The following is a 12892-nucleotide window of genomic DNA, read 5'->3' on the forward strand; positions in this document are numbered from 1 at the left end:
AATGATTTTTGTTATAGGTATTCTTTTTGATATTCTTGTACATTAAGCTATTCTTTGTCAGATAACTTACAGTACTTGTTTGATATAAAGTAATTTTATAAGCCTAATGGCATTTTAGCATTTTGCTAAAACTTTTTTTCAGATTTTAGCTTTTTTGCTAATGAATTTTTAGACTCAGCTTAAACCCTGCTTAGGGGTAGACTTCCATAGACATAATGTAAACCAGTCTCCATATGGTTATTAGAGCTCTCATGCATAGCGGAAAAAGCAACATCTAGAGTCCTCATAGCAAATGAACTTCTTGAAGCAGGTTTGCAACGACCCAACTACAGCTATCGTTGCGAAAGCAAATCAATGTTTTTTTATTAATATATCTGTTTCCACACTTTTGTACTATTTTTTAACATTACTATACAGTTTATTAAGATATTTATATGAAAATTCATGTATATCATGTATGTTAATATTTGCTAGCACATTTAGAGATAGCGTAAAAGAATGAAATAGCAGGAGGCAGTGAAGCATACCAACAACTAGTTTGAGTAACATCACCTCACTTCTAATATGAGTGTGCTGAATTTTTTGTACATATGTTCCAACAAATCCCAGTGTGTTGTTCTCACAAAAATTGTTTTCTAGTATAACATCACTTACTGAAAGTTCCCCGCATTAGTTATAATGTGGGAGAGCTGCACTTGTCTTTTCTATGTTCTTTGGCTAAAGCATGGTTTATATTAAATTAAGATTGCTCAATTTTTAAAAGCTTCACTAAATATAAGTATTTGCTTATAATTCTTAATTAATAAATGTAAAATTAGTATAAGCATAGTGCATAGTCTAAGCCAAATTTACTACCATTTAGCGGTACCTTCACAAATTCAACTTTAGGAGAAACTGTAGTTTCACAAAATACTTTTTCTTAAAATTTTATTTTTGTATTTGTAGGAAACGACTAATCCAAATTTTTGACATATTTTTGTGTTGGTTTTTTTATTTTCACAATTTATACCTAAATTTTCACAAAATCTTTCTTAGAAAAACCTAGACAGACCCCTGATAGCATTTTTAAAAAGGGCTTAAAGCTGCTTATTTTCGTGTTTTACAAGCCCTTAAGGGGGCTTTTTTCATTTGGTGTTTTTAAAAAGTGCTTGATTTTTCTGTTTTCGAAAATGAGATTTTTTTTCTTCTTTTCTTTACCATGATGATTTTCAGCACATACTATGCAAAAGCATGCTTTTCAAATTGTTCTATTCAACATTTTCACAATTCATTCAACCACAATCCATTTTGTCCTACGATCGGTTCATATCGTATGAAAGCGGCAATCATTTTACGTGTTTGATGAAATACTTTAGAGTCCGCATTCTTCGTCTACTAAGTTTGGTGAAATTCTTGCACTCTCATGTGTAACTCCGCTGCATTTTGCTAGATATTCTCAATTTCAGGCTTTATTTTCCACCCTCATTTTTTTGAACTGAAAAGTCTTTCAATCTTTTTATGGTGGTTAATATAATCAAGAAAAGAGTTTCTTTGTTAGGAACTAGTTATTTTATCATGATCATGTAAAGTCTTAGAAAATTGTTTTGGTTTTTCTTAATACAAATATTTTTTAAAGGCTTAAAAAGTACTTAAAAGGTGCTTATTTTTTGTTGAAATATTTGGCTATGTACCCTGTTAAATAGAAAATTTAATTATACAAAAATAAACTAAAAGGTATACTTTTTATCTTTTTTTTTTTTTGATTCTTTAATCTATAACATATTAAATATTTTACGTTTTGAATGATGTTGAACATTATAATTCCTGTAATTCTTATCATGTTGCCATTTACGAATGGTCCATTTACTTTCTTCTTTGCTCTTACAGGTGGGAGTGGAAATCCGTTTAATAACTTAGAAAAAACAACTGTTTTGCAAGAAGTAAAAATTTTTCTTGAAACTTTTATAATGCATATTTTAATGTAATATGTTCTTATTTAGTTTTAGTACCTATAATTTCGAGATTTAATTTTCTGTAAGTGATTTATATTTTATAAAATATTTGTTTGTGTAGGAGCTTTATGATTTTATTTATTGATTATATAAATGAATCATTATTGAATATTATCATTAATATTCGTCTATTAAAATAAATTACTCATCTTTATTTTAAAATATCAACCTTGAAAACAAAATTTTTTGTGTGATAAATGTTTGCTTGTAATTACTTTTATCTACTTACAGTTTACCAAATTCTTAAATAAGAGATAGTACTAGTATTTAGTTTATTTTTTGCATTGTATGTATGTACATAGCTGCCAACTCTACTGGATTTTGCAAGTTTCTGCTGATTTAATAAAAGTTCTCTTGGTTTTTGTACGTTCTAAAAAATTCCCTTAAAATTGAGTCAGTTTCCTAAAAAACATCCCCATTGAAATGGAATTTTTGCTTAAATTGTATGCTCGAATAGATACTAATAGATAATAAAGTAAGCCTCCTTTTTGAGAAATCAGTTTAAAACTTTTTTTCCCTTTAAATGTTCAGTTTATTTTATTGCAGAATTTATATTTTAATTTAATTAAAAAAATCTTTTAACTATCTTTACCTATTACTGTTCAAAATTATGAGTAAATATTATACATAACATTTCAAATGTATTTAATGCGGATCATAACTGGAAAATATTGTAGTTTTTATGTTTTAATGACCATAAAAATCCCTGAAATTCCCTATGTATAAAATATGTAATACATTATGCGACAATTATCATGAAATTTATATTTTATAAAATCTACAGGATTTTTTCCTATCCATGTTAGAAGCTATGTATGTAGTCTGTAAATGTACATTTATTTATTATTTTTTTGTGAAATCTTTTATTTTTCCTTATTCTAAACAATTGTTTTTATTTAAAATTTAGGCAAGAACTTTTAATGAAACACCCTTGAATACTAGAAAATGTGCGAACATTTTGACAAAGATGATATATCTATTAAATCAAGTGAGTTTTTACATATCTAATCTAAGTATTTCCTCTTTTTATTTTATCTTTGATAGATTATTTTGTTTTTATTTTTTTTTTCTCCCCTGTTTACTAATATACTTTATTTTGCTTTGTTAACAATGTGTTTTTTATTTCATTTTCATAACTCTGTTTTGTTTTAGGCTTCAGCTTTGCTTTTTTGAAGCCCAAATTACCGGGAAGTTCAAATAAATAGAATGTTTGAAAATTTAGATATTATTAAGTAAAGCGAAGTTTTACGTTTCGAACTCTTTAAGTAAGGAACTTGCAGTTGCATCCATGTCAATTGAGTTCTGACAGTTGAAACATTATAAACTATGTGAATGAAAAGTAATCTAATTGCTCCTATAAAAACCAACTGACTTATTCAATTTTCTGAACGTGTCTAGAGGTATTATTCAAGATAAATATTTTTCAAAAATAAATATGTTTAAACATATTTTTCATCAAAGATTTATTTCATCAACATATTTTTCATCACATCATCATTTTTCATTAAACATATTTTTCACACCACCCTTTTTTTCATCAAAGACATTTCTCTATTGAAAAGCTATTTCCGTCTTTCGAATTAGATATAATTTATATGTTTGTTAGTTTAAAAATATATTTTAAAGAAAAACAATTATAAAAGTTGATACGAAAATAAATTGAAGTATTTCAGTTTTTTTGATAAAATTTGGACATCTTCACAAGAGTCTACTAAATTTTTTTTAAATATTATAAAATTTTCTTGTTTTGGCAAAAAGGTGACTAAGATACAGATTTTTTACTTTTAGAATAAAGAGTATTTTTGTGCTGCAGTAGGATTACAGTTAAGATTACTTTTTTGCTTGCTGAAAATACTGTTTAGTGGTCACTGGAAAATACATTTTTTAAAATGAAAAAAATATTAGATATTAATAAATGTTCTTTCCCTCTCAATTGTTTTTATTTTAGTGCCTGTCTGCTATATAGGGTCAGGTAGGGTATAGTGGGTAAATGTTAAAAAAACATATATTTTCTCCTTTAAATTTCAGAAAATTTATGGAATAATTTTTAGAAAAAACTAGTAGAGGGACATCTTTAAAACACATCTACCCAGAAGCTTAAGAATAAATGTAAAATTCTATTTATTATGAAATTTTTTAAATGTTGAGTAAAGTATACGGCTAGGCTTAGCTAAGCATTTTTGTATGATAGGGTTATTTCTTTTTACTTCTGTGTTAGCTTGCTTTATATTTTATACTGAGCTTGTTAACTTGTTTATATTTTATACTTTAATGCTTTATATTTTATACTGAAATAACTGATAAATAATTTACTTGTTTAATTTCAACCCAACATAGTATTTTTAACACTGAAAACCAAATTTCTTTTAAATTTTATTTTTTGAAACAGAATGATAGGGCGTAAATAGTAATATAACACACATGTTGTACATTTAAAAAGATTTCCAAAATAGCTTATCAATACAATTTACTGAACATATTTAAAGTTATGGATTGAGTTTTACTCACAAGTTTCTGCCTTTGTATGGAAAACAAAACAATTTCCTTGAAATAACTGAACTGAATAAAAATACAAATCTGCTATAAATAGTAAAAACACTTTAAACACGCACGATTTTTGATTTTAAATTCAGTTAAATATGAATCTCTGTTTTGGATTTTAAAATTGCAAATCTTGTTTAATTTCACTTGAATACAAATTTCGATGTTTGATTTTCAAATTATGCAGATATGAACTTTTATGTCTTAACTTTTCAATAACAGGAGCATGAATCACAATAGTGGCTTTTAAATTGTGTGGATATGAATCTCGTCTCGATATTTTATGCAAAATTGGGGGAAATACAAAACACAATGAGCAATCTTAAATTGTGGGAACGTGAATCTCGGTGTTTGATGCAAAATCATGCAAAAAATGAAATACAATGTGCAGTCTTAAATCACGTAAATATAAGTTGCAGTCTGTGATCTTAAATCATGTAAATATGAATGGTAATGCATGTTTTCAAAAAGTGTGAATATGAATTGCAATGTGTGATTTTAGGTCATGTAAATAAATGTACGAGATGGCAGAAAGTCGAGTGCAATTACACAATCTCGGAAATAATGTGAGTGGGCAAAGCAGAGAAAAAAATTCTCATATCAATCTCTGTTAAATTGTCCTATGCATCAGAATAGAGGAATTATAACTTTTTCTTCAATAAGTAATTGTAAAAAATTTCCCTTGATGGTAACAAATTTCCCATGAACAGCATATGTTTGTTCCAGTATATCATATATATCTGTTACTCATATTGTTACAGTTAATTTATTTACAAACTTTTACAGGGTGAACAACTTGCTACTGTAGAAGCAACAGAAGCTTTTTTTGCTATGACCAAATTGTTCCAATCAAATGATCCTACCATCCGCCGTTTGGTCTATCTGTGTATCAAAGAACTGGCAGGCATAGCAGAAGATGTTATCATTGTTACCAGCAGGTTTGTTTTAGCTTTAAGTGTTTTACGTAGACTTATTTTAAACTTTAAGATTGCCTTTACCCCAGATTTTTCATCAAAAAGTCTGTTTTTCTTTTCTTTTTTCAGAAATTATTTAAATATTTATTATTATTTAAGAATCTGGATTTCCGGAGTTTTCGCTAACTGCGATCCGGAAATTCAAGGTCCAGAAGGTTCAAGAAATCATGGATATTTTATTTTAAAATATTAGAACTAGAATTTATACTTTGCATCGCTTTCATTTGTAAATATTTTTTCTGGTAGAATAATAAATGTGATTAGAGATAAAAGTAAACTTATAAATAATTATTAATTTAAATTATGCTGCCTATAATTTATTTATAATTTCATGTTGTGAAAATATCAATAATTTAAATTTATAGAGATATCAATTTTTGGAAATGCATCATTAATGATTTCACTCAAGAAATTTTCAGGATTTTTGAGTTGGGCTCACAATCACCCGTGTTCCTGAAACCTTCATGAAATTTCAAGATTTGCTTTGAATGTAAAAGTTAAATGTTTGTTAACTATCAATTACTGGTTTTGTAGCAATGTAACCGATTTTGAGGGAAATTTTAGGTTCTTAAGTTTTATTTCTTAATGGCAAACCGATAGTTACATAAAAGATTTAAAATTATTAAATTAAAAGTTCCAAAAAAGTTTTATTGCATTAACACAGCTTTACTTGCAGAGTTCAGATAAAATTCTAATTTCTGCTCATTTACCATTGCAACTTAATCAACAGTTTTGTTTTTTAAATTCCTATTCACCTTTTTTACTATAAAATTATTCAAATGTTTTTTTTGCCAAATAAATGTTGTGTAAAGTTAATTCCTAATAAGTTTTATATCCATTATTTTAATTGCAAATTTTGGCCAGAAACAATTTTATATTGAGCTTATTATGTTAGCAAATCTAACTAATATAGCATTAGATTTTCCAATTGCCCTATGATAATATTTTCTGCTAATTTATTTTAACGTACATAAATGCTAGTGGTATATGAACTATGATATATTTGGTATGGATGTTGATTTAGCATTCTGAGGAAATTTTTACTGAGCTATGACTTTTATATTGATAATGATTTCTTTACTAACTGACTTTTTTTTTATAAAAATAGAGGTTTCTATTTTATTATTAAAGAAATGTTGCACTTTATAAAGTGTTTTATTTGTTATGTTATGCTTAAAATTCTTCTATTTATTTGATATTTATTTTTATGTCTAGCTTGACTAAAGATATGACTGGAAAAGTAAGTTTAAATTCTATATTTTTTCAATTACAGTTACTTTGTTTGATTGCAGTGTTAATTTAGATTTTTGGGACAAAAGTTCTTGATATTGTTATACAGTCAAACTCACTAATAATGAGCCATAATTTATTGAGAAATCAGAAATATTAATTACAATATTAAGATTATTGTAGCACAGTTTTGCTTTTAATAAGCTAACTCAGAACACTAGCCTAATTCGGGCCCTCTTGGTGTTAATTTTACTTTTTGTGTATTTTGCTATATTTCAGATAGGGTTTTTATCAAATAAAAAAAATTTTGCACATAATTATGAAATTCTTTTTCCAAAGAAAATGCTGTGTAAAAAATTGTTTTTATTTTAAACTGTGCCGTTTTAAATCATAAAATGCAAAATTTGAATAAAATCTGTTAAATGGTTTCTGAGTAGTAAAATTTTAAAGAAATTTTATTTTATGTTTCATTGTTCCTTCGGGTCAGGGAAAACCTGGAATTGCAGGGAATTTTATTTCAACTCCAAAAGTCAGGGGAAGTTGCAATTTTTTTGCAAAAACCTGGAATATTCCTTCATTATACCTGGAAAAAAACCAGTCTTAAAATTGTCAGTAACAGTACTCAGTTGTTGAGATTCGAGTTAAATAATTCTAACACCTATTACAATTATTTATTGTAAAAATTTCTCATTTTAGACAAACTAAAATGCTTACTTCTTCATATAAGGATATTTATTTTACATAGAAAATCCAATACTTGGCATTACAAATTAAAGAATCAAAATTTTCTGATGAAAAATTTCGTAGCATAGATAAAATATGGTATTGATTTGCATTGAAATTTACCTGATATACTTGGAAAAGTCAGAATTTTTTTTCTGAAATTGAGTGGGAACCCTGTGTTTGTGTTTCTCAATTTTTAATTTTATTAAACTTTTTTTATTATTTATATTAACTTTTATTACAATTATTTAACTATCTACTTGTTCAGGAGAAAATTTAATATTAAGAGGCCCAAACTTTCGTCTGCTTTTCCATCTTAACTATTTTATCACTATCTTTACTGATAGACAGAAATCTAAATACATAAAAAAATAATGCTCAGAGAAAGTATATTCTTATGTCAGATTTGATTTCTTAAAACATAATTTGCATTGATTAATTAGCATATTTACTACATTAATTTGCATATTTATGCTTTAGTTTAGGTTCTCATACCATTAAGACAGTTCTCATGTAAAAAGATTCATTCATTAGACTGAAAGTTATTCAGGGTGTTTGTTTTTTATATTTTGTACCCTTTATTTAATGTTTGTCTTTGTTGGCTGTTCCTCTGACTCCTATAGGTTTATTATTACTTGTTCCGTAGCATTTTTTGAAAGTCCTTAAAGGTGCTTTTTTCATTGGTAGTTTTTAAAAAGTGCTTAATTTTCCCTTTTCGAAAATTAGATTTTTTTTCTTTATTGCGTCGATTTTCGCCACGTATTATGCAAAATCGTGCTTTTCACATAGTTCTATTCGAAGTTTTTGCAATTCATTCAACCACAATCTATTTCGTCGTATCATCCGACGTTAGCGTATAAAAGCGCTATGAACCTATGGTATTGCAGACTCACAAGTATTTCATCAAACATTTTGCATGCTTGATGAAATGCTTGTGAGTGCATGTAAGTCTACTGAGCTGGGTTCAGTATGATTATTGCGCTCTCAAGTGCAACTCTGCATTTTACAAAATATTCTCAATTTCAGGCTTCATTTTTCACCCTCTGATATTGAACCAAAAAATCTCTTGATCATTTTTTATAATTGCTAATATAATCATTATTTTATCATGATCATGTAAAGTCTTTGAAAATTATTTTGCATTTTGTTAATGTATATGGTGCTTGAAATGTACTTATTTTTCATGTTATAAAACCTGTATTATAACATGAATATGTTTTTAGGAAGAACAGTATAGACCAGCTGCAATCAGAGCTCTATGTACCATTACAGATGTAAGTATTTTTACTTTTCTCATATATTCTCAGCATTAATGATCATGAGTTTTCATCTTAAATCATCTTTCATTGTTTCTTTTTCAACTCATTAAAAAAAGAAAAGGCTTAGAAGAACTTTTACAGTAACACATTTTTGCCTGTTTTGATATACTCATAGCTGCCAACTCTACTGGTTTTTCCAGTAGACTAAGCTGGATTTTACCAGTTTACACTGGTTTAATTAAAATTCTCCTGATTTTTGTACATTTTAGAAAATTCCCTAAAATTGAGTAAGTTTCCTAAAAAAAAATCCCTTTTGAAATAGAATTTATCTACAGTTTCTTGCTTCCTTGCCAGAATATTAAAATAAGTATTACTAATATATGTATAATGAAGCAAAACCTCATTTATAGAAATCAGTTCAAACCTTTTTTTTTTTTTTTTTTTTTTTTACAGAGTCTTAANTTTTTTTTTTTTTTTTTTTTTTTTTTTTTGCTGTAAAATGTTTATTTTTATTCAGAACTCTCTTTTTAAATTAATTAAAAATCTATCTTTGATGAATTAAATGCCTATTAATATTCAAAATTTTGAGTAAACATAATACATAGCATTTCAAGTATGTTTAATGTCAATCATAATTGGAAAATATTGCAGGTTTTCTATTTTGATGATTATAAAATTCCCTATGTGTAAACTGTTTAGTACATTATGCAACATTTATCATGAAATTCATATTTTGCATAATCTACTGGATTTTTTTCCTATCCATGTTGGCAGCTATGTATAATTATACTCAAGGAAACCTAACATTGTTTATACTGCAATATATAACCTGCGATATAATCTAGTTTTTAAAAAAAAAACACATAGATTCTATTGTTAAGAATGGTAGTAATTGTGAAGAATTCAATCAGAAGAATTATGAAAATTTCTTAAATTTATATTATAAAAAATGTTAAAAATACACATTGGAGACAAAAAAAAAGAAGAAAAAAAGCTTTGCTTACTTATTGGTAGGTTCAAGACATTTTTGTTATAATCCTTCTTCATATTTCTGCCCCCTTTTTTTTTGCCAAATCCACATTTCTATTTTTGTATTTACTTTTGAAGACAATGATTCTATCGAAATTTTGGCAGTTATTGCTATTTATTTCTCCGTAGTTTTTAAATCAGATATTTTTTTATGCAGTATTATTTATTACTACAACCTCATCTCGAGACAAAACATGCATTTGAGTAATCCCTTTTTGAGGAGTTCGATTCGCATGATTATTATTATTTTTTTCATCAACGGACTTCATGATTTTTTTATTGTGATGATTATTTACAAAATGCAAAGTAAATAAATAGTGCATTTTTCCATTCAACAAAATGCAAGAAATACCACCTGTAATATAAGAATAAAAAATTATTACATGTTCAATATAAAAATATATATATATATATNTGTAAACACAGCTCTTTTGTTATTTTATTAGTAGCATATATGTTTGTTATTATTACAAGTATCTTGTAGAAAGATATTAGTGCTGGACAGTTTTGTCGCAGATGGCTCGAAAAAATTCTGCCACTGGGATATCCACGAAAAATATAATAAAAATGTTTCTATATTTGAAAGGTGCATCATCACAGTTTGATATTTCACTCTTAAGTAATTTACAGTCACTCTTAAATAGTAGTACTGATTATTTTTATGAAATTTAAAAACCTAAACTTTTGTTTTCTACTTTAAATGACTTGCAACAGATGTTACTGTTATTATTGTTTTCTGCATGGTAAAAGTTAATTTATCACTATTTATAACAGGGTGTGTAGCGCTTTTAAAAAGTGCTTAAAGGTGCTTATTTTTGTTTTTTAAAAGCCCTTAAAGGTGCTTTTTTCATTGAGTGTTTTTAAAAAGTGCTCAATTTCTCCTTTTGCAAAATGAGATTTTTCCTTTACTATGTTGATTTTCACTTTGAATTATGCAAAAAGTCACAGTTCACATTGTTCTATTCAATGTTTTCACAATTAATTCAACCCCAATCTATTTCGGTGTATTGTCAGTCCGTAGCATATAAAAACGCCATTTGTTATACGTGATTCAAAATTTCAAGATTTTTGAGAATTGTCAAAAACAATGCCAAAAGTTTTTTTTTGTTTTTTTTTCGACATGACAGTTAAAACAGTCAATTGTCAAAAACTTTCCAACTCTTCCTAATTATATTTTTTTAAGTGCTTAAAGATATTTTTTGAGTGCTTAAAAGGTACTTATTTTTTGTTGAATAATTTGGCTACGCACCATGTATAAGAATTCAATATCTACATGAATGGGAAATAAAATATAACTGCAAAAGTTACAAATTTTTTCTAAAAAATAAAATATAAATGTGATACATGGCAGGTAGTAAATGCATCATCTGTCTCACAAATGAATTAAAATTGAAAAATATTTATTTCAGGGTGGCATGCTCCAAGCGATTGAGAGATATATGAAGCAAGCAATAGTGGATAAAAACAGTTCAGTATCAAGTGCCGCCTTAGTTTCATCCCTGGTAAGCTCAGATTTAATAAGCTAAGTTTCTAAAAATATCTATTTTTTTAATTAAGTAACTAGTTAGACGAGTTAACTAGTTAAGTAACTAGTGAAATTGTTTTAACCTGTGTGTTTAACATTTATGGTGATTTCATAGGATTGAAAAATAGCATTTTACTGTAATTTTTATAAAAGCATGAGATACCTCTTTTTTCATTAAAAACTTCTGTTCGTTTTTGCATCTTTCATATCATGCGGTTGCATTGTATAAAATTAAATTAAATGGGGATACAAAATTAAACGGAGATTTTTCATCAGAAGTTCTGCTATTTACTCTAAATTGCAAAATTAAAACTAAATTCTAATGCTCTATGTTGGCTAGATCAGAATCAATGTAATTATTTTCTTAAAATATTTTTCTCTCTTTTATATTATATATTTCCTTAGTCTTTACTACCATTTTTTTCTTCTCTGTATTGTGGTGTTATATTTTTTAATTGAAATGAAATTTGCAACATATTGTATAAATTTCCTATATTAATTTTTTGTTATTCACTGTATATTTTGTCCATGGCAGCATCAGTACTTACTGCAATATTAGACTGGATTTTTTTTAAAGGATACGTCTGGAAAACCCATGAAAGTCAGGGAATTTTGTTCTTCTATTTAAGTACCCTGTGGAGAAACGATGACAGATGCGGGTCAAATATTTGATGTTTTGAAAATGCGTTAAAAGTACTGAAGAAGTGATCGCCTTAAAAATTAATAACTTTACAATTACTAGGGGGGGAAATCATTCATGCATTTACTTAATACTAACATTTTTGAACAATAGATGATGTAATCTGCATTTCAAATGCTGCTTATTTATTTTTTTGACATTCACTGCTTAACATTAAAGCTGTATGCATGCTACATTTCGCTTCACCTTGTATTCATGATTTTTTTTAAGAATTATACGAAACCAAGTAATGATTTATTTAATGTTTCAGCACATGATGAAATCCACCCCAGATGTTGTGAAGCGATGGGTCAATGAGGCCCAAGAAGCTGTAAATTCAGATAATGTGATGGTCCAGGTAAGCCGCAGAATTTATTTATAAATTATTACTTGCAAAATTGCTGCCTTTATGGCTGTAATATTCTTGACTGAATTTAAATTTTTTTTAATACCTTAAATAATATAAACATGCATATACTGATAGAATAATTTCAATTGGGTACTTGCGCTTCAAGAAGACTTCCCATACCCACACATGTGACCTATGGCAACAGCGCCAGCTAATCTTTATCAGCAAAATGGCGTATTAAAGTTGAGCTAAGTTTATCTACATAAGTTGGAATGTTAATTAACTATAAGTTAAGAAAATACAGAGCTGTATTGCCCATCAAGTTATTTGAAATATAATTCTTTCTCTTCTGCTTATTTTACTTAACTTAGATTTGTTATTTGTTTATATATTTCATTGTAATGGTGATATATTTTTGTTTTGTGTACCTGCCAGCTTCGATGCTTAATTAGTTTATGTTCCACATGGCTCTGTGCCAGTCTTTGTGTAAAATTATAGTGAAAGAATTGAAATTCTTGAGAAAGAATTTAGAATGTGTCACTTAAGAGAACTTATGCTTTAAGAACTTGGGTTACTCGAATAGAATAGCAAG

At 27.2% G+C, this 12892-nt stretch overlaps 1 protein-coding gene across 1 annotated transcript in view; it reads left to right on the forward strand.

Annotated features, from left to right (window-relative positions):
* Positions 1 to 12892, forward strand: part of gammaCO (coat protein (coatomer) gamma) — a gene marked incomplete in the record, with an annotated part of 43602 nt that overhangs the window by 1658 nt on the left and 29052 nt on the right. The window contains 7 exon segments of the mRNA XM_071182781.1: positions 1867 to 1919; positions 2899 to 2979; positions 5319 to 5470; positions 6722 to 6746; positions 8683 to 8733; positions 11157 to 11249; positions 12223 to 12309. Of these exon segments, the coding sequence (XP_071038882.1) occupies positions 1867 to 1919; positions 2899 to 2979; positions 5319 to 5470; positions 6722 to 6746; positions 8683 to 8733; positions 11157 to 11249; positions 12223 to 12309 (542 nt within the window).

The sequence above is a fragment of the Parasteatoda tepidariorum genome, chromosome 6, assembly GCF_043381705.1.
Source record: "Parasteatoda tepidariorum isolate YZ-2023 chromosome 6, CAS_Ptep_4.0, whole genome shotgun sequence".
Lineage (NCBI taxonomy): Eukaryota > Metazoa > Arthropoda > Arachnida > Araneae > Theridiidae > Parasteatoda > Parasteatoda tepidariorum.